This window comes from Choristoneura fumiferana, chromosome 17 (genome assembly GCF_025370935.1).
Source record: "Choristoneura fumiferana chromosome 17, NRCan_CFum_1, whole genome shotgun sequence".
Classification (NCBI taxonomy): domain Eukaryota; kingdom Metazoa; phylum Arthropoda; class Insecta; order Lepidoptera; family Tortricidae; genus Choristoneura; species Choristoneura fumiferana.
Genome location: NC_133488.1, coordinates 21,193,709 through 21,215,863, shown reverse-complemented (window position 1 = coordinate 21,215,863; position 22,155 = coordinate 21,193,709). Strand labels below are relative to the sequence as shown.

At 41.6% G+C, this 22,155-nt stretch overlaps 3 protein-coding genes across 4 annotated transcripts; 1 reads left to right on the top strand and 2 right to left on the bottom strand.

The window, feature by feature from the left end:
• The first annotated feature begins 3,915 nt into the window (after positions 1-3,915).
• Positions 3,916-4,965, top strand: LOC141437244 (uncharacterized). The gene has a single exon (XM_074100498.1). The coding sequence runs from the start codon at positions 3,916-3,918 to the stop codon at positions 4,963-4,965; it is 1,050 nt and encodes a 349-aa protein (XP_073956599.1).
• LOC141436970 (uncharacterized) lies at positions 4,937-9,954 on the bottom strand. Of its 2 annotated transcripts, XM_074100122.1 has the most exons (3): positions 9,606-9,954; positions 8,348-9,254; positions 4,937-6,542 (listed from the first exon to the last, which is right to left on the bottom strand). In XM_074100122.1, the coding sequence occupies exons 1-2, from the start codon at positions 9,724-9,726 to the stop codon at positions 8,356-8,358; spliced, it is 1,020 nt and encodes a 339-aa protein (XP_073956223.1). In that variant the 5' UTR covers positions 9,727-9,954; the 3' UTR covers positions 4,937-6,542; positions 8,348-8,355. The 2 variants fall into 2 exon arrangements, with proteins under 2 accessions (XP_073956223.1, XP_073956222.1); XM_074100121.1 differs by having other exon boundaries at positions 4,937-9,254.
• A 6,334-nt stretch (positions 9,955-16,288) lies between these two features.
• On the bottom strand, positions 16,289-21,801 carry LOC141436958 (ecdysone oxidase-like). The gene is made up of 4 exons (XM_074100107.1): positions 21,692-21,801; positions 19,855-19,976; positions 19,058-19,188; positions 16,289-18,816 (listed from the first exon to the last, which is right to left on the bottom strand). The coding sequence occupies exons 2-4, from the start codon at positions 19,967-19,969 to the stop codon at positions 17,191-17,193; spliced, it is 1,872 nt and encodes a 623-aa protein (XP_073956208.1). The 5' UTR covers positions 19,970-19,976; positions 21,692-21,801; the 3' UTR covers positions 16,289-17,190.
• Positions 21,802-22,155: the final 354 nt, after the last annotated feature.

Genomic DNA, 22,155 nt, shown 5'->3' with positions numbered 1-22,155 from the left:
AAACTATAAGACATATGAAGATCTGTTTTCATATATTAAAAACACTCATAAAGAAACATTCATACATTAAAAACAATAAATTTAAAAACCCGACTGCATTCAAATATACTAAAAAGTAGAAAACAAGTCCAGTGGGCTAGAACTCTGTAGTGTAGCTAACTTAAAGTAATATCACTAATAGTGTAATTTACTAGTTATTATGAACCTAATTTGTTTTAAATTCTGCAGTGTGAATAATTAAGATAAACTGTTTCGACGTATCCGAAGAATAAAGTTCAATGTGACTTTAGAACAAAAATGAGATAAATACGTAATTTTGGTGTAGAAACCATGCTTTATATGTACGTGTTTTTAAAATTTTCATATCTTATTTGGTTCCGGAGATATAAAATCGAATAACGTCCTTTCTGATGATCACTCCGAAAAATAACGTCCGACATTTAGCTACGACCCCGCGGGGTGCGCGGGCGGCGCGCGCGCCTGCGTCCGATCGTCAGTTCAGCTTTTGTCGCTTGGAAATTGGTTGTATGCTTACGCTTTGCCCAATAATAGTTACGTTCAATGGTTGAAATCTCAAATATTGCATCTAGCATTACAATTAACATAGCTTTAAAATGTCGAGGTCTCGTAAAATTCTCAATATGCTTCAAAATGATATAAACTTGCCTGAATCCAGAGTTACACTTTCAACAACATCTTCAGTTACCGCGAGGGCAAGCTTAAATGCTGGTAAGTGTCTTTTTTAAGTTAATATATTTCATAAGAAACATGATTATAATAAAAAATAAAAACAAGTAGTTATTTTCGTAGTGCTGTTGCGAATCATAGCTTAATGGCGACCGATAATTATATAAGACTTTATTTGATGGAACATTAAGAATGTTTGTTTTTCATGAAAAAATATGGTTTTTTTTTCATGTTTTTGTTATGTTATATTTTATTCAACTATGAAATGAATACGTAATTTTAATTTTTTGAAGTACTATATGGGTAAGGCCGCGAATTTTGACCAATTTGGACGTTTCAAATTTGGAACGCTGATAAAAAAAACTGATAACACCTAGAGGTTTATTTTTTTTTATTATATGACACGATATCAACTCTCAAGGTCGCAAATGAGATAATTGATTTAAACCCTTTTAAAAAATAATAAAAATATATTACCGTCCAAAACGTAACGAAAATTGACTATTTTTTTGACCATGAGTACTTAATACCTTATTATTTTCATGCTATTTAACTTCTCATGATCATGATTTTGTTTAAACAAAATTTTATGATATAACGATAGTCCTACCGATTGCGGAATCATGATAATCAAATAATTTTCATGTTTTATATTTATTTCTTTTCACGTGCCAAAAAACCACGTTTCGTTACGAATACTTAGGTGACGCTTAATTAAGCTACCTTTAACGCCAATTCCCGGTAAAAAATTGTTTTTGTACACTGGCAACTAATACTCTAATAGGGCAACATCGATGAGATAAATAAATCTCATCAGTTTGTTGACAAACAGCCATCAAAAGTGACGCGGCGGTTTTTTTTCGAAAAAACGTCGAAAGTGCTTGTTCGATTTTAAGGGTAAGTAGTGATTATTTTTAACTGGTTGTTTTTTCATACTATAGGGTAATCTTTTCCATGTAAGTGGCATGTGTTATTATGTTCAAAATGTCGTTATTCACCATGATAAACGATTTTTTGTATAAAATACGTTACACTTTCGTTACGATTACGTTACATTTTTACAAAATGCTACGTATTTTGTACATAACGTAACGAAAAAATGTGGTAAAGGGAAGTTCACACAGAAAAATTCTAACTTACACCAGTTTATTATTAGGTTTCCAATGACTGCACGCATAGTAAGTTAGTTAGATGGATATTTTGAAGTTAAATAAATTTTAATCTGTAGGTGCAGGGATCGGCACAAGAGAATTGTGGCGAGTTCTGTGTTCACGTCCTGCTACATGCATAGCGTATTTAAAGTGAGAGACAAACGGAGAGATTCATTAGTTCATTTGTTACCTAAACTTAATAATCATAATAATTTATTTCCAAAAACATCTTTTTACATTGTCCACTTAACTAAGATACTACTTCCTAAATTGGTAAAACCTGTGATTTAGGGTTTTGGCCATTTCTTTGAGGTATTTAATAGCTTGTACAGTCGAAGTCACAAGCATGCTCACAACTAGGTGGTAGGACCTTGTGCAAGGTCCGCCCGGATTGCTACTACCATCTTCCTCGCTAATCCTGCCGTGAAGCAGCAGTGCTTGCACTGTTGTGTTTCAGCGTGGTGAGTAAGACAGCCGGTGAAATTACTGGCACGTGAGGTATCCCATCATAGGCCTCTAGGTTGGCAACGCGTCTGCAATACCCCTGGCGTTGCAGATTTTTATGGGCGGTGGTGATCTCTTACTCATTTGATCGTTTGCCATCCAGTCGAATAAAAAAAAAACACATCCAAATTCGTTATGCTTATAAATGTGCACCTTATTGTCAGTGTTAGAGAGGCATGTAAAGATACACTTTTGGAAAGATGTTCGTCAACTAGAGGGTACTTCTACTTCCACATTCTCATGTTTAGCTCTATAGATCTCATATAGGACAGATTTAAGATCAGTATCGTCAGAAAGTTCTAGTAAAACTAAAAACTTCACTTTATTATATGACATGTATTTTTTTTTCATACATACGTTATCTAATGGGAATTTTTACCAGTTTGATCTAGGCTTTATAAAAATTGCGTTACGTTTTATGGTAACGCCACGTATTTTTTTTATGTTATTTCTATGTCACATTGGTTAAAATTCGCGGCCTTACCCATATTAAAATGCGACGTTTTTCTGTGACTTATACTAAAATTTTAAGCGTTCTATGTCTATGTAGGACGTTATTCTGTGGAAATGATACTTTAATTTTTATGTCCTATGTTGATTTAGAACTTTTTATTGGGACAAAATATTAGTTAAGACGTTATTCGTCTCAAAATATCCAACATTTATTAATAAAATACTACTTTTTATGATCTTAACTGTATAAAAAAGCCTACTGTTAAAAACTAATAAGATTTATTTTGTTAATTTTGCTATCTATATATATTTTTATATATTTTCAGTTGCAATTGTAGAAGAACATGGAAAATGTTCACCATTGCCTCCTGGCGCTGAAGAAATAAGTTTACAGTTAAGTGGAATATGGGAAAATATTGATGATGAATGCAACGAAAGCTCAGGATCTATCCAGGAAGTTGATTGTAACGAACTTACGCCGTTTTCTTTGGAGGTGCCCCCTAGTTTTGAGTGTTCACCCATGGTGGAAGTTGAAGAGTTGGTTTATGACTCTCAATCTACTCCCTGTAACAGGGAATTGTCAATTCCAACACCAATACCACCACCTCTGAATGTTCATTCCACCTGTAACGACGAATTTTGTCCTCATCACGACATCAATTTTTCTGCTTTTTCGCCTTCCTTAGTAGATAGCCCCAGCTCACCAGCCGCATGCAATATTAGCCCTAGAACAACTAAAAAACGCCAAAGAAACCAAAAGGAATGGTCGGATGTCAAACGTAAATGCCTTAAGAACTTAGGTCAAAAATATGTAACTAAAAGTGGCAAAGTAATGAATGAAAAAATATTGGGACCAACATGCAAATGCCGATCCAAGTGTGCGGATAAAATATCTCATCAGCAAAGAATAGATTGCTTCTCAAAATTTTGGCAGCTTGGAGATAGAGCAAAGCAGTGGAATTTCATCATTAAGTACTCCGACAAAATGAAAAAGAAAAGATGTCTTAATAAAGATACTCCAAATAACAGGAAATTTACTTACAAGTACTATCTCCCATTGACTTCTGATTCGAATGTGAATGTGCAATCTCACTGTGAAAAGATAGAAGTATGTCAAACAATGTTTATCAACACACTTGCAGTTACTACCAGAATTTTGAAGACGGCATGGAAAAAGTATGATGGAAGTACAATTATAGAAGAAGACCAACGAGGCCGCCATGACAACCACAAAACTATATTGACGGATTCCATGATACAAAGTGTATGTGATCATGTGCGTGCATTCACTCCTGTTGAATCACATTACACTCGCAAGAGCAGTCAAAAGCTCTATTTACCAGGAGAACTGAGTATCGCCAAGATGCATAAACTGTACCTTGAATGGTTTGACGCTGATAAATATACATGCAAGGCTTCTAAAGAACGACAATATCGTGATATCGTAAACTCAAACTTTAACTTAGGATTTCACATTCCTAAAAAGGACCAATGCGATGAGTGTCATATATTTCGACAGAAAAAAAATGCTACAGAACAAGAAAAAGTAGCTTTCGAACAACATGAAAGAAATAAAAAAATTGCGAGAAATATGAAAAGTCAAGATAAAAAAACAGCTGTAGAATCTAACGGAAAAGTTGTGACTGCTGTGTTTGATTTTCAGAAGGTTCTCTCGTGTCCACATGGAGATATCAATGTCTTTTACTATAAGAGAAAACTGTCATGTTTTAATTTCACTGTATTTGATATGGGTAAAAAGAAGGCAGTTTGTTACATGTGGGACGAAACTGTTGCAAAACGTGGAGCTAACGAGGTTAGTAGTTGCTTGTTAAATTTTATACAAGCTTATGTAGAAGAAGGAGTCAAAGAGTTCCGTTTTTGGTCAGACAATTGTGCTGGCCAGAATCGTAATCGCATCGTATATTCCTTATATGTATTTGCGGCAAAAAAGTTTAATGTTTCGATAACACATCGCTTTTTACAAAAGGGCCATACGCAAAATGAAGGCGATAGTGTCCATTCTGTGATAGAGCGTACTTCTCAACCCAAAGCCATCTATACTCCAGACGAATGGCGTCTATTAGCCAGATGGGCTAAAAATGAAGGAGAACCATATTCAGTTCGAAATGTGACAAATAATGATAGGATTAAACGAACTTACCTGAAGTGAAGTTCTATCCTGATTATATGAAGTACTTAGTCCGAGATAACAATGTAGTTTCGTCCTTTCCTGCTATTTGAACGCGACGTTAAAAGACACCATAAGAAACAAAAAACAGGTCCTGGCAACACTAAGAGATTGCATCATTACGTTTAGAGTTATCATAGCATAGCATATCCCTTAGATTAGTAGGGGGGATAGTCAAAAGTAACTATCCGAGAGGGGGGCGGGAAGCTCCCTTATCTCGGACTAAGTACTTCATATAATCAGGATAGAACTTCACTTCAGGTAAGTTCGTTTAATCCTATCATTATATTCATACTTAGTCCGAGATAACAATGTAGATGTTTAGAGAAGAAAATAAACATTTAGATATCTAGATCAATTTGAATATTTATTCTCCAATAATTAAAAAACTAAAACTCTTCTTCAAAATTTAACAAAAAATAGAATAATCATGTTACAATTTAAACCTTATTTTAGTATAACACCTAGTTAGGTAATAAACAGTCTTTGATAGATCACATTCTTCATTACTATCTCAACATTATAATAATTACTTAGGTGCTAGGCAATACCACAGATCTGGCAAAAAGATCTTGCGCATTATCATCGCTAATGAGAGGTCTGTTATAGTGCCTCGCAAAAGTAGTCGATCTACTAGACCACCCAACAGCTCTTAGGATACTGTCTGTTGTAAGACCTGCCCGGTGTGCCTGCGATGACGCGGCGTGACGAGTCGAGTGTGATGTAAACTTATTGACATCTATACCACTGACTTTCATTACTGATTTGAGCCATCTACTTATTGTTTGTGTCGAAGCTGGTTTATGAGGACTTTTTACCGTAAGAAACAATCTTACGCAGTTACTGTTCCGTCTTAATCCATTTGTTACCTTTAAATACTGTAAAAGGGTCTTTGCTGGGCAAATATCTGGGTTATTGATAAAAAATGGTAGAGACAATTTATTCATAAATCGCCCCGGCGCCGATGTCTTTTGAATATCCGTTAAAATAATATCAATGCCCTCTTCTCTGTGTATAATGTTATTAAATTTAATAAGAGATAGGGTCTGCACTCTCTGGCCAGTGGTTAAGGCCAATAACATAGCAGATTTTAATGTCAGTTTTCTTAAATCTAGAGTCTCTAAAGGAAACCAATGTTTTAGGTAAGACAGAACAGTGGCTGGATCCCATGTACTTGAATATCTAGGTATGCATGGTCGAAGTTTATAAACTCCCTTAAACCAGCGTTTTATTCTATCATCATTGCCTAAATTACTACCTATAATTAAAGATAGAGCTGATCGGTGGCAATTCAAAGTCTGGTATGAAGCTCCCTTCTTAAATATTAACATTAAATATGATATAATCTTGGGTACAGAAATGCTCACTAAATCTTCATTATGAGATTTACAGAATTGCCACCACTGACGTAAACAAGAATCATATTGTCTTAGGCTATTCTTTGCTAGGGATGCTATCATAACATCAATTGCATCATTAGGTATCATTCTCCTCTTCATTGATTCCCTGATAATACACAGGCCCCCAGGATAAGTTGAGCATGTAAGGGATGTGGTGACCTGCAAGGAGACATTAATAAATCTTCAGATGGACCAAATTTAAGTACTTTCGAGACAGTCAGAGATTTTAATAGTGGGTACCAAGCTTGAGTGGGCCACACTGGAAATATTAAAATTCCAGTTGCCTTATCAGTCTTAATCTTACGTAATACTTTTAAAATTAATGAGAATGGAGGGAATGCGTAAAAAAATTCCCCCCATTGCACTGTAAAGGCATCAATGTTCCAGGCAAATGGATCTCTGTGCCAGGAAATGTATTTATCACATTTTTTATTTACCCGAGAAGCAAACAGGTCTATAGTAGGATAACCTAATGTTCCCACTATCTTTTGAAAAACTTCTTCCGATAACTCCCATTCTATATCTAAGTTTGAACTCCGTGATTCATAATCTGCCTCCAAATTATCTTTGGATTTAATATAAGAAGCATAAATCCACAGATCTCTTACTTCACACCATTTCCAAATCTGCTTTGCAAGGTTATTTAATTGAGGAAATTGAACCGAACCCATTCTATTTATATAAGAGATGGCCGTAGTATTATCTATCCTTAATAAAATCTCACACTGGCTCTGATCGCTAGCAAAACATCGTAATGCAAAATATGCTGCCATTAGTTCAAGATAATTAATGTGATTTTCTTTTTCTCCTACTGACCAATTTCCCTTAGCTGTCTTTCCCTTGCAAACTGCACCCCAACCAGATAAGGATGCATCTGAGAAAATCTCTAATGCAAAAATGTACTGCTTTATGTGACACAATCCAGTCATAATATTGTCCTTCCACCACCTGAGATCTGCTTTAGCATCTTGGCTAATTGTCATAATGCTGTCATAATTACCCCCCGACCGTTCCAAAGCCATAAATTTGGTTCTTTCTAAATTTTTTGTATAAACAAAACCATAAGATATTGCCATGCATACTGAAACTAAATTTCCTAACATTTTTGCAAAGTCTCTAACTGAGCAATGACCTAAATTTAAATATTTTCTAATCATTATCAATAGTCGTTCCCGTTTATTATTTGTTGGAGCTAAAGTCATCCGAATAGAGTTTATTTTAAAACCCAAAAAATCTGTGATATTAGATGGAGTAAAATTACTCTTTTCATTATTTATGATAAAACCTAAACACATTAAATTATCATTTAAGACTTTCATATTGTTGACACATTCATTGTAAGATGAACCGAGACAAATCATATCATCAAGATAGATCACTAAACGGATCCCTTTTTCCCTGAGATACCCTATTATTGGCTTTAGCAGCTTAGTAAATACAAATGGCGCAGTGCTCAAACCAAAAGGCAAGCAATTGTATTCATATAGCACACCATTAAATTGGAACCTCAAATACTTTTTGTGTGATGGATGTATTGGACATAAGTAGTATGCATTTTTTAAATCTATGGTACACATGAAGTCACCCTGTGTTAATAATTTACATAAAGTTCGAATATCTTCTAATTTAAAATGACACACTTCAATATAGAAGTTCAGCTCTTTTAAATTGAGTATAAATCGATGAGTACCGTCTTTCTTAGGAATAGTAAAAATACGAGATAAGAATTGTCCCTTAGTAGATTTACATTTAGATATAACCCCCAGTTTTAATAATTTAGCTATCTCAGTAGTCAATATCTCCTGATCAGATTGATTGAAATTATTATTTTGTGGACAATTATTTTGAAAAGGTAAACATGTAAAAGGGATCTTATACCCTGTTATCCATTCTAAAATAGTGGGGTCTTGCGCAATTTTTGCCCAACATTCTTTATAATAATACAGTCTAGCAGCAAAAGGTACCTCTGAGTCTAGGGATACTTGGCACGGCCCCTCAGTGATGGTCCCGCATGTCTGTTCTCTTGAGGCTTGTAGGGGTGACGGGGTTGATAGCGATGCTGGGTTCCTCCCCGGAACGATCCTCTGGGAGGATGGGCCTGGTTTGGGATCGGACGGCGTGGAGGAGCTTGAAAGTTTTTTGACTGCAAAGTCTTGGCTTGCATGTTTCCCTTGGGTTTAAGAACACTAGATGCTCTTTTGATTGCTGAAAATGACTTGAGTGAATCGTCAAGGTTTGCATACAAGTATTCGTCTCTCTTGTTTTCTTTTAAACTCTCGGTTAAATTCTTGTCCAAATAAGGGCTTATCAGTCTTCTCCGAATTTCAGTATATTGAAAATGCAAGTTACTCAGAACTCGAGACGTGTCGCTGAGTTTCTTGACAATATTCATCTTATCGAAGTCCTTTCTCGATAATTGTTGTATCACTTGGCAGATATTAGCGAGGGCCAAGCCCATCTCTTGCTGCCTCTCTTGTAATAATTTATCCCTTGTTTTAGATGGGTTATTCAGAAGTCCCAGAAGTTGAAGATTCAATTTTGGGGCATCCAGCAATTTGCAATTGCTTGGGACCAGTAAAGATTCCATAATCTTTTCTTTATTTTGTTTGGGGAGGCCCTCTATTAAGATATTCTTGATTGTCATATAAATTTGTTCATTTACCTTTTCACCATATAATCTCTCCCCACTGGTTGGCTCTCCCAGAGCTAGTAACATCTCGGGATCGAGCCCCTCCGAGTCGTTTTCATCACCATTAATTGGCTCCGAGTCCATAGTTTCTGGGTCAGCCTCTAGCTCTGGGGCCTCTGGGTCAGCCTCTAGCTCTGGGGCCTCTGGGTCTGTTTCTATAATCTCCAGCTCTGGTGTCTGAGCTGAAATATTATTAGACTGATAAGAAGTCGTTTTGGAAAAAAGTTAGGTTAGGCTTTTGACAACATGTTAAGATTTGACCCATCTCCATCCCACGGATAGAGCGCAAAATCGTCACACGATAATGCTAAGTAGTCTTGTCAATTTTGTAAAGATTCGACCCATCTCCATCCTACGGATAGAGCGCAAAACCGTCACACGATAATGCCAATAAAAGGAGAGGTTACGTGTAATATTAAACTTTCGAGAAAAAAATAAATTCTCTGATCATGATAAGATTAGAAAATATATCCAAAAAAGGTCTAAATCTATTTGGATAAGCACTGTTTATTGTGTAAACACTAAACACTCACCTCTAAAACACTGGGGTTGCGGTTGCGGCGGCGCCGCCATTACCCGGTTCTTATATTTTTCTAATCTCTTCTCCAGTTCTTGGATCTTACTATCCAAATTCTTTCTCGGTGTTTTTGGCATTATTATCTTTAGAAGTATGATCCTTCCTCAACCTTCTTACTATCAAAATAATTAAGTAATTAGCTTAAAAATTTTTTCGTGTCAAGTGCGTTGAGCGCGAAAACAACGAATGATGCAATCTCTTAGTGTTGCCAGGACCTGTTTTTTGTTTCTTATGGTGTCTTTTAACGTCGCGTTCAAATAGCAGGAAAGGACGAAACTACATTGTTATCTCGGACTAAGTATGAATATAATGATGTTTTTGACTTTAAATGCCACGTCAATAATAAAATTTGGCTCAAAAACATCAAAGGTGCCAAGATAGCCTGGAATAATATAAAAGAGGTCCATGCAGATAGTAGTGACCCTAATAAATTATTCTTTAAATATGATTTGACCCAAAATGAGTATGATATTCTGATTCTCCGCGGTAACACGAGAAATGCACAACAAATCGAACATAAAATTGCTTATCCGGGGCCTTTAAAATTGCCTTTGGCTAAATATAAAGATTTGGTTTCCATGTGTCAGTCCCATGTTATTCCGTCAGAATATCATACATTTTTTAAGTCGTTGCCCCACCATGATTCTAATGCTAATATATCTTATGATTCCGACGACACGCCAGAATAAAACGTAATAATAATATAAGTTTTTTTGCTGACTGTACTTTTTGTTAGCTGTACTTGATGTATTGCCACCCAAACTACATTTGCATACTTACCAAATTTCAAGTCGATGCCATTAACCGCTGAAGAGTTTCGTCCTGTGGAGACATTCCTGGCCGGACTACCAGGATGTCACTACCAGCTTATTATACTGTCGCGCAATTTACATAAATATACCAAATTTCACGTCAATCAAACCACTGAAAGTTGGTCTAATTTAACTTACAAGATTTGATTACAGACAGATATACAGACAGACAATGGGACAGGCGAAACTAAATAAAAGCTTGTAATAAAGTTTTAGAATTGTATTTTTTTCTTGGTGCTCAGTTATAAACGGAAGACTAATAAGTTTTTTATTTTCGTTAAAAAATATTTAGTGGGTAGATACCTAAGTAATATAGTTTTTCCTTATGTGCTGTATTGTGATTACTTGAACATTCCTAATAATTATTGTGCTGTGATACGAGATGTTATAAATATTTTATAAGCAGAACTATATTGATTGTTTTCTTTAAATAAATATATATAAAATATGGCTTTAATTGATTGAAGTTTGCTATAAAATCTAATTTGACATTAAAGTAATATGTACTTGTGTTTTCACGTTGTATTATTCACATAAGACTACGCAGAATTCGACAATTTCGTAGTATATCGTACTAATTTGATATAGAACGTGTAATGTATCTGACTTTTCCATAAAACAAAGTCTTATGTTATCAAGAGACAGCAGCGATTCCATTTTTTAACGTTCCTTGTTAAAATCGGACCCACCTTTTTGCAAAATAATACATTATTCAAAAATATGCTAAACGGTATAGAACTTTAGGGATGTTTGGTGGCAGGTAAGTAAAACACCCTAATTGATTGTGTATAGAAGAAGAAGAAGAGTTTATTTACAAAAATGATCCAATATATACAAAATAAACAAAGCGCAACTAGTGCGAGGTTCCCGGAGGACAGAAACGGGACGTCGGTTCGCCGCGCTCTCGCTCTAAATGAGCGAGAGGATGTGTGAGCTACGCAACGCTCGGATCTCTCGCTCGCGTCACTACAAAACTCGGCGCGGCATCGCCTTCGATCTTTTCTGCGCGCGGCTGCCGAGGAGTGAACATGTCGTCGTAGCTCCGATGTACTTCGAGTGAAGCGTGTCTCCGCTCTCCGGAGTACGACGACGAAGATTCTTCGAGGCTTGAAGATGAAGATGCGATGATCTTGCACGAGGAAAACAAACAACTGTTCTTCTGAGAACATAAACAAACTGTCCTTCTGAGGACACACTCGATCTTATGATCGTGGTCTCTTGACAACAACGTCTCTTCATAAACGACGTCAATCACCTACAGGGTTCCCCTTCAAGCGAAGCGTACCGGCAGGCGGATAGTGCGGCCTCGGCGAGTGGTTCTGCTTGCGGTTGTTGTAGGTGTTGGGTGGTCGTTTCCTGGGTTTTGTTGTTGCAGGTTCTGGTTTTGTTGTTTCAGGTCGTTTATTAGTTTTGTTGTTTGTTTTTCGCTCGTGCTCGATGTGTTTTGCTTGTTGCAGATAGTCGGTGTTGTAGCTGTAGGTATAGGTATATCTTGCTCGGCGATAGTGTAGGCAGGTTTGAGTCGGTCTATTGAGATGATTGTTTGCCGGTTAGGTAATTGCAGGGTAAATATCTTGCTATCTCGTTTCAGCACGCGGTAGGGTCCGTCGTAAGGTGCTTGTAGCGGCTTCTTTACGGCGTCTATGCGTACGTATACGTATTCACACGTTTGCAGGTCACGGTGTACGAATATCGGTTTCGTGTTGCTGTGTGGTTGTTTCGGCATCGGTCTTAGGTTGCGTATTGAGTCGCGCAGCTGATCGACGTAGGCGGAGTCTAGTGTGACGTCATCGCGGGTCGGTGATATGAAATCACCGGGTAAGCGTACGTTGCATCCGTAGGTGAGTTGGGCTGCGCTTACACCGGTGTCACTTCGCATCGCGGCGCGTACTCCGAGTAGGACTGTAGGTAGCTCGTCGATCCAGCTTCTTGCGGTCTGCAGTCTTGCTTTTAACGCGGCTTTCAAAAATCGGTGCCAGCGTTCAATGATGCCGTTACACTGCGCATGGTATGGCGTTGTGCGCGTTTTTTCGATGCCGAGTAAGCGAGAGAGAGATGCGAATACTCGGCTTTCGAATTGGCGTCCTTGGTCGGTTGTTATTGTTGCTGGGCAGCCGAAGCGGGAAATCCAGCCTTCGTAGACGGCTTTGGCGACGTCTTCAGCTGAGATTTCGCACAGTGGGTATGCTTCGGGCCATCTTGTTGCACGATCGATCATTGTCACGAGGTAGCGATGACCGCTGGCCGCGGTAGGTAGCGGGCCAACGATATCGACGTGTACGTGCTCGAATCGCTCGGTTGGCGGGAAAATCGCTGGTCGACTCGTTGTATGGCGCTGCACTTTAGCGCGTTGGCACTGTACGCATACTTTTGCCCACTTGCCGATGTCCGCGTTCATTGAGGGCCAAAAGTAGCGTTGCGCAATTAATTTTCGTGTAGTGTTGATTCCGGGATGACTGATGTTATGTACTGCGTTAAATGCGATGCGACGGTGTTCTTCAGGTAGGTATGGACGTATATGTGGAGTTGAGGTTTCGCAATATATTTTAATGTTCGACGCGGGCAGGGTGACTTGCTTGATGGATAGGTTGCTCTGTAGAGTGAGTGCTTGTATGGTATCGCTGTCTCGCTCTTGAGCTTCTGCAAGTTGCTTGTAGTCGATTGGTGATGGACAAGTGATTGCTTCGACGCGTGATAAGGCGTCCGCGGCAGCGTTTTGCGACCCACTAACGTGACGAATGTCAGTGGTAAATTCGCTAATGAAAAGTAGCTGGCGGGTGCGTCTCGGTGATTCGCTGTTTGTACTTGTCTTTGTGTAGGCGAATGTTATCGGCTTGTGGTCGGTGAAAATGATTATTTCGCGTCCCTCGAACATCTTGCGGAAATGCTTGACAGCCATGTAGATAGCGAGTAACTCTCGGTCGTAGGTACTGTAGCGTGTCTGAGCGTCGGTAAATTTCTTGGAAAAATATCCGAGTGGGTTGCCACGAGTTGTTTACGTACTGATTGAGAGCGGCTCCGGCTGTTTTGTCGCTGGCATCGCAGAATATGGCAAGTGTCGCATGGTGAGACGGATGAGCGAGTAAAGCGGCGGTTTTTATGCTGTCTTTACACGCTTCATACGCTTGCGTTGCTTCGGCGGTCCAGTCGATCTGCGTTTTGTCGCGTTTCTTGACGTTATGTAGGTATTTATTTAGCGGCGCTTGAATGGTGGCGGCGTCTTTGATGTTTTCGCGGTAAAAATTGATCATACCGAGAAAACGTCGCAGCTCTTCCACTGTTTGCGGCTTCGGAAAATCGGTGATCGCTTGTACCTTGTCTTGAGGTGGTTGTATTCCTTCCGCCGAGACTTGATGACCGAGGAATTTAACGGTAGGCTGGCCGAAAACACACTTGGACGGGTTGATGGTAATGCCGTATTCTTCAAGTCGCTGTAGTACGGTGCGTAGGTGTTTTCGGTGCTCTTCCTCGTCATTTGATGCCACAAGTAGGTCGTCGACGAAAGGGAATACGAAGTCAAGTTCGCGCAGTACTTCGTGAATAAAGCGTTGGAACGTCTGGCCGGCGTTCTTGAGACCTGGGCACATGCGCGGAAATTCGAAGAGTCCGAATGGGGTGATGATTGCAGTCTTCTCCACGTCTTGTTCGCTGACTGGCAGTTGCTGATATGCGCGATTGAGGTCGAGAGTGGAGAAAATTTGCTTCCCGGCGAGTTGGTAGGTGAAATCGCGTATGCGCGGTATGGGATACCGATCAGGCTTGGTAATGGCGTTGAGCCTTCGGTAATCGCCACACACGCGTAAGTCACCATTTCTCTTCGGCACGACGTGAAGAGGTGATGCCCAAGGGCTTTTGCTTGGTCTGCATAGGCCTTGTTGCATCATGTTCTGGAATTCTTTTTTCACGAGTTCGTAACGATGCGGTGCAATGGGGCGTGGCCTACAGTGAAGGGGCGGGCCAGTGGTTTCGATGAAATGTTCGACTGGATGTTTCGGCGATAATTTCATCGATGTCAGTCGAGTGGCTCCAGGAAATTCGGCGAGGATGTTGTGGTACGCATCTTGCACGTCTATGCTGCGAACGGTAGGTATTTGCGCAGCGCAGATCTGTGCGTTTGTTGCGAGGTGCGTCTTGCCGTCGATGAGTCTGCGGTGTTTAATGTCGACTATTAATTCGTGGAATTTTAGGAAATCGGCACCCAAAATCGGCTTCGACACGTCGGCGATGATAAATTTCCATCGGAACGATCTACGGAGGCTGAGGTCGAGATCGAGTGTCTTCTCACCATATGTAGGTATGACGGTGTTGTTGGCGGCGTAAAGTTGAAATGGCAGCGGTTGTTCACGTGAGCCTTTTCTTTTAGGTAGCACGGAGATGTTGGCTCCAGTGTCGACCAAAAAGGTGAGCTTCGTTTTCCTGTCGGTCACGAAGAGGCGGTGTGATGAGTCAAAAACGGCGGATTCCGCTGCAGCCAACGTTGCTGTTAGGTTTTCCGACGGCTTTGGTATGGGCTTGAAGCTGCAAGGTGGTGTGCAGTTCTTCGCGGACATGCCATCGCGATGGTGATGTTGGCAGTATGGCATGGGCGAGGTCTTGCTTCTTCGGTTTCTCGTCCGGAAACGGCGGCGAGGGCGACTGCTATGGCTGCTGTCTGTTTCGGAGCGTAGCTCGACGATTTCTTGCTGGATTCTTCTTAACTCGTCGATGAGAAATTGCGTGTCGACGGTTGATGGATGTGGATGAGCTGGTGGCGGAGCTTGAGGCTTCAGTACGCCGGCTTCAGCTGCGGTGTGAGTCATCTTCACAAGGTTGATGTTCTTCACGGGGTCACCACTTTAGGGATGTTTGGTGGCAGGTAAGTAAAACACCCTAATTGATTGCGTGTAGAAGAAGAAGAAGAGAGTTTATTTACAAAAATGATCTAATATATACAATATAAACAAAGCGCAACTAGTGCGAGGTTCCCGGAGGACAGAAACGTTCGCCGCGCTCTCGCTCTAAATGAGCGAGAGGATGCGTGAGCTATGCAACGCTCGGATCTCTCGCTCGCGTCTCTACAAAACTCCGCGCGGCATCGTCTTCGCTCTTTTCTGCGCGCGGCCGTCGAGGAGTGAACACGTCGTCGTAGCTCCGATGTACTTCGAGTGAAGCGTGTCTCCGCTCTCCGGAGTACGACGACGAAGATTCTTCGAGGCTTGAAGATGAAGATGCGATGATCTTGCACGAGGAAAACAAACAAACTGTTCTTCTGAGAACATAAACAAACTGTCCTTCTGAGGACACACTCGATCTTATGATCGTGGTCTCTTGACAACAACGTCTCTTCATAAACGACGTCAATCACCTACACCTACATACCTTTTTCGAAGTGAATAATTTACCCTGAAAACTCGCGGGATCCCAAGTTTCTACTCTACGGGACATTAACACAACTTTACATCTTCTACTGGCTGTTACTGAGAACTCAACAGTTTGGAAACATAGGACTTTATCTTCGGATAATCGTTTTGATCTATTTTAAACCTGGAAACACTGGGAATCCTAGTTCAAGGCCCGTTTATATGTCCTAGTATATCCTATTGTATATTTAAATAATAATTACCGTGTACAATGTTATATGAATAAAATATTTGTATTTTTGTATTTGTTTGTTTCACCTCCCTGAAGTTGGCGTTGTTCAAGTGGAGATAAAGTTTCGGGTAGTTATTCGTGAGATATATGGCAATTGAAAAATAGACAACCAGTTATGAGACAGAAACTTTCGAATAGCTTTATTGGTCTGGTAACTATAAGACAGTTTATCTGAGGATTGAAAAATCGGCCCGAAGTAAATAAACAAAAAAAATACATAATTTTTATATTTTATCAAAGTAGTGATTTGTTTAGATACGATATTTTTGAACTAACGATTTCTTACTGTTACTATGATGTCGAGTTATCGACGTTGGAGTTTGTGTAGCATACGAAATATATTTTTCACACCTCTCCTTCAGAAAAGTAACTTTTCCTCCCTGGCGAGAGGGAGCAAAGTGCAACTTTTCTGTTCCAAGCTTTTCTAAGTAATTTATTACAAATGCCATTTTTTTGAAGTTGATAATTGTAAAGCCACGCTATTATCTATGCTGGTTGATCTGTAATAATATTTTTTTTTTCAAATTTCTTAATACTTGGTGTGAAAAGTTGTATGAGCCACTCGGGAGCAAAATTATTTTCATCTTGGGCGTTAACACTTGAACTATTGTGTCACAAGGGAGCAAAATGGTGTATTTACGGCGAGGACGTACATTGAATCCAGAATGTAGCGAAGGATTCTACCATAGAACCCTGAGCGTAGCGAGGGATTCTAAAGTAGAATCCTGAGCGTAATGAAGGATTCAAGTGTTAACGCCCAAGATGAAAATAATTTTACTCCCGAGTGGCTCATACAACTTTTCACACCGAGCATTAAGAAAGTTAAAAAAATAATATTCTACATATTATTAAAGAACAACCAGCATATAAAATGGCGTGGCTTTACAATTATCAACTTCAAACAATGGCATTTGCAATAAAATACTTAGAAAAGCCTTGAACAGAAAAGTTGCACTTTGCTCCCTCTCGTCAGGGAGGAAAAGTTACTTTTCTGAAGGAGAGGTGTGAAAATAACTATTTATTAGTTTAATGCGTATAAATGGAAAAATGGAAAAAATCAGATGCGAGTTTTTTTACTAAGTAGTGACGAAATGGTCGTCAGTCTACGTCAGTGTCGTTCTCTTCCAGAATGAAGTCAGCGACGCGTTCTCCGATGGCGATGGCGACGGCGGCGGTGTTCCCGCGCGGCAGGGCGGGCAGCGCGCTCAGGTCGGCCACGCGCAGGCGCCGCAGCCCGCGCACGCGCAGCCGCTCGTCCAGCGCCGGGCCCAGCCGCGCGCCGCCCGTCGCGTGGAACACCGAGTACGTCATGTGCCGGCAGTAGCAGCGCCAGTACCGCTCCCGGCCCGCCCCACGCGCTGTGTACGGCCCGCAGCCCGGCAGCCTCAGGTGCAGCAGCCGGGCTCCCTGCGCCCTGAACGCGGGCGTCTCCACCAGGTGCTCTAGCAGCGTTATACCCCGCAACATCTCCTCGATGTCCCTATCGTCGCTTAAGAAATTGGGGAAAATCGCGGGAGGCGCGAATGGATCCCGGCTCGCTAGGCGGATGGTGCCGCGCGAGTACGGCTGCAGCACGATGGGGGACGCCACGATGAGGGCGTGATGCACGTTAACGTCGCTTATTTGCTGCACCACTTCGGGGTTGAGGCCTAAAATTTGCTGCAGGATGGGCTCGATGCCCTGAAGCAAGTTGCGGTCGATGTACGCGTTGATGAGCTGAAGCGACGGCAGTTCACAGTCGGAACTGTTATGCAGCAGCCGGCGCTGCTCGAAGTCATAGCAGCGCGTGTTGAGAAATGCGGCTAGGTCAGTCAGCCCGTTGGAGGCGAGCGGCCCTTCACGCGTGGCCAGCCACTGCGTACCTTGCACGCCTTTAGCCCCCAGCGTGAATATGTTGGGCGCGTTCACGCCGACGCCACGGTCTACCAGGATCAGCATCAATGGCAGCACGTGTTCGCTGATGTTGTCACCGATAGGCAGGTCGGCATGCACTGGGATACCTAAACTCTTCAAGTGGTCCGCTGGGCCGACGCCGGAGAGCATCAGAATTTGCGCGGTGCCGATGGTCCCCGCCGAGAGGACGACCTCGCGGCGCGCGTACAGCCGCAGCGGGCGACGCCGCGGGCCCTGCCCCTGCACGACGCTGACGCCGCGCGCCTCCCCCCCCTCCATGAGCACGCCGGTACAACGCGCGCGCTTGGCCACCTGCAGCGTGCGCCGCACTTTCGCGCGCGACAGGAATCCGCGCGCGGTACTCATGCGTTCGCCTTTGTACACGTATCCCAGCACTTGGGTGACTCCTATCTGCGACTCGGCATTGATGTCATAATTCATCGGTATGTTTAGGAATTGGAAACCTTCCTTGATTTTCGAATGCCAAGAGTTTCCGGATTCACCGAAAAAATCTATTTTCATTGTCCCGCTGGTATTGTGGTAGGGAGCGGAGTAGCGCGGGAGCCGGTCCGGGCTCTGGAGGCCCTCGTAGCGGAGGAAGTAGGGTTCGAGGTCGGTCCAGGCCCAGCCGGGGACGCGCAGGTCGTCGTAGTCGCGGCGGTTCCCGCGCACGTACATCATGTAGTTGATGCTGGAGGAGCCGCCGAGACACTTCCCGCGGCTGAAGCGGCACTGGCGGCCCGGCGACGACAGGCACGACACGTTGTTGGGGATAGTCGGGTACTGCCAGTCCAGCGGCGAGCCGAGTAGGGCCATCGCCGCTCCGGGAATCTGTAAGAGTACTAAGCTTAAGAGGGGGCCTGTACACCTGGGCCTGCAATGGGACGTATATTGGCCGAGGTTAGAGATCATGAGGTGAACTGTAAATGAAATTTTTCATTATTTATTTAGTGAATCGGAGTTGGAAAGCTCTTTTCCATTTGAGATTCGAAATTACGCCTAGAAATATTTTATTATACTCACTTAGTATTCTGGTATTTCAAATCAGTTTGGTAAACCAGTCGGGCCGTACCTTGGTGAGCAGGTTGGGGTTCCCGCCGGCCTCCAGCAGCAGCACTCGGTGTCCGGCGAGCGCCAGACGCGCCGCCGCCGCCGAGCCCGCCGCGCCCGCGCCCACCACTATGTAATCGAAGGTGTCACCATCTGTGAAAGAAAAAAATGCTAATAACTATAACTATATTCTCAATATAAGCTTTCAGCTGACTGTTCCCGGTCGCCACTGCACATTAAGCCTTGTCGATTGTTAACCTCTTCCTCATTTCATGTTTTGGTTCGTTTTAAAAATTAAATTCAAATTTCAATTTTCGAATATCCACTGTACTTTCAAATTCAGCACTTTGTTTTTATGTCAAAATTCATTCTGCAGTATCTCTTAGTAGTCTGTGCATTCTGCGATCAGCAGCCGTACTATAAGGACGTGCTAAATATTTTTATTATTTTGACATCAATACCTATTAGATCATATATCATAACAATTTCACAGTGCAGTTAATTACAGTGTTTTATAACCAGTTTCATCACACATTTGTAGCCTGTTACACTTAACCCTCTAAGGGATCTTGAAGGCACAATTGTAAGTCCTACAACATTTGTAACCGTTTTAGCTTATTTACAACGTCCCAAGTCCCAAATGTATAAGTTTTTAACGCACCGCGACAACAGTAGGTACGCCGCTTCCCTTACCCCATCCCCATTTTTAAGCCTTTGCCGATCCGAATGATTTGATGCTTAGCTGACTACACCAGCACCCAGCCTGCCTGCACATACCCACCATCAGATACTAATACCGTAGTGTAATGCTAACCGTACCTGTGAGAGTGACGGAGGCCGGCCACTCTTCGTCGAGCTGGTCGGCGAGCTGGCCCAGCACGTCCGCGATCCGCGCCGCTCCGCTGCCCAGCACCAGCAGCGGCAGCCACAGCATCCCGAGTCTGCTATTTGCATGCTAGTATAAGAAAATTATACAAATAGCAGGAAACAACCTTTTGTCTCATTACCATTAAATGTCATTTGATGTAACTACTCGAGCTTAACGGTGAAGGGAAACATCGCGAGGAAACCTGCACCAGCCTGCGAAGCAATTCAATGGTGTATGTGAAGTTCCCAATCCGCACTGGGCCCGCGTGGGAACTACTGCCCAAGCCCTCTCATTCTGAGGGGTGGCCTGTGCCCTGCAGTGGGACTTATATAGGCTGGGATGATGATCACACATTTTATGCAAATAAATCTTCTATTCTATTCCAATCCATTCCTGTAGGTTTAGTTACTGTGTATTGAGGGCAACCTTATGCTAGCCTTGTCAATGCACGAAAAAGTATCCTCGCGTTGATCTACATCATATTCCTACCGGATTGACTAAATTTTTTACGTGATGATGATGACCATGATTATGTGTGGTGAAGCTTGTACACCTGCACTACCTGCAAGGTGTTGCATCCCAAGGGATGCCAAACCCACACTTGACTTATTTTCCGTGTTGTTTAACGAAAATGTTCACTATGCTACTAGAACGAGACAAGAGTCAGAACGAACTTCTGACAAAATCTAGAATTAATTCAAGTCATTGGATACAAAAAGTGAACTTGGAAATAGCAAAAGGTGGCTACAATAAAAAATATCAAACAGTGGTCAGCACTGTAATGGTTCATCTTGGCCACGTATTAATATGCGGCAAATATATTACTATGAAAGTTTAAAGTTTTTCCCCGCGGTTTGTCTGGTGTAGCCCGACGACTTAACGTCTCCGCCTCGTCGTCCTGTCGCCTGTATCGAAAAATCGTTTTAGCAACCCCCTAATGGTTTGAAAAGAACTATCCAACGATACCCCATACTACACAAGGTAGGATGAGAAAAAAAAAATCACCCCCACTTTATGTCTATGAGAGACAGGACCTACCCTAAAAAAAATATTTTTTTTATTGTACCATTTTGTCGGCATAGTTCACATATTCTTGCAAAATTACAGCTTTCTAGCATCGATAGTCCCTTAGCAAAGACGCGGACGGACAGACAGAAAGACAGACATGGCGATTGGCGAAACGATAAGGGTTACGTTTTTGCCATTTTGACTACGGAACCCTAAAAATAATCAAGTTCAAAGATTCCGTTAATGCATAGACTCGTAGTCAGAGCAGTTACGCACTTCCATTAGTAAGAATACGGACCGAAGTAGCTGTAGAATTATTTGTATAATGAAATCGGATGACGGAAATGGAATTTAGTTTTTTTTTTTTTTTTTTTATTCGACTGGATGGCAAACGAGCAAGTGGGTCTCCTGATGGTAAGAGATCACCACCGCCCATAAACATCTGCAACCCCAGGGGTATTGCAGATGCGTTGCCAACCTAGAGCCTAAGATGGGATACCTCAAGTGCCAGTAATTTCACCGGCTGTCTTACTCTCCACGCCGAAACACAACAGTGCAAGCACTGCTGCTTCACGGCAGGATTAGCGAGCAAGATGGTGGTAGCAATCCGGGCGGACCTTGCACAAGGTCCTACCACCTGCATAAACAACCATACAAATAGTTCTACAACTGCTCCAGGCCGTATTTTCACGGATTCAGGTCGTTGTTAACCGCTCTTACAAGTGAAGCTAAAAGATAGAGAGATAGAGATAAGCGTGTTAAAAACAATGTAAGTCCCACCTTTTCTCTCAACATTCACTGTCAAAATTAAAGCTTAAACGAAATTAATTTCAATCCTGACAGTTAAAGATCACACATTTAGAACACACTTTAGTTAATACAACCAAACAATGTGATACACAAAATACAAGTGAAGCGAAACTGATCAAAGACTATCCTTTTGTAGACACGTTGTGAGTCGTGAGGCACCGAAAATGTCCCCTGACCTCTGTCAAACATGAAACAATTCAGTGAATGACAATACTCAAGATCATTCCTTCACCTTCAAAACAAATAAAACCGGCCAAGAGCATGTCGGGCACGCCCAAAATAGGGTTCCGTAGCCATTACGAAAAAATTAAGTAATATTTTTCTAAGGATTTCGTATTTTATACGGAATCTTCCAAGTTTAGGTATATTTTATACCTTAAACTACTAATAATTCTCAAGAAAACTTAGCCGTTATAGTTTTCCTGAAAGTTTGA

Bases quoted from the DNA above. Each gene is read 5' to 3' on its own strand.
- LOC141437244 (XM_074100498.1), top strand. From the start codon at position 3,916: ATGTTTATCAACACACTTGCAGTTACTACCAGAATTTTGAAGACGGCA.
- LOC141436958 (XM_074100107.1), bottom strand. From the start codon at position 19,969: ATGCTGTGGCTGCCGCTGCTGGTGCTGGGCAGCGGAGCGGCGCGGATC. The intron at 19,189-19,854 runs GTACGGTTAGCA...TTTCTTTCACAG, and splicing joins GGCCTCCGTCACTCTCACAG to ATGGTGACACCTTCGATTAC. The intron at 18,817-19,057 runs GTACGGCCCGAC...GTACTCTTACAG, and splicing joins ACCCCAACCTGCTCACCAAG to ATTCCCGGAGCGGCGATGGC.
- LOC141436970 (XM_074100121.1), bottom strand. From the start codon at position 9,726: ATGCCAAAAACACCGAGAAAGAATTTGGATAGTAAGATCCAAGAACTG. The intron at 9,255-9,605 runs GTGAGTGTTTAG...ATAATATTTCAG, and splicing joins GCAACCCCAGTGTTTTAGAG to CTCAGACACCAGAGCTGGAG.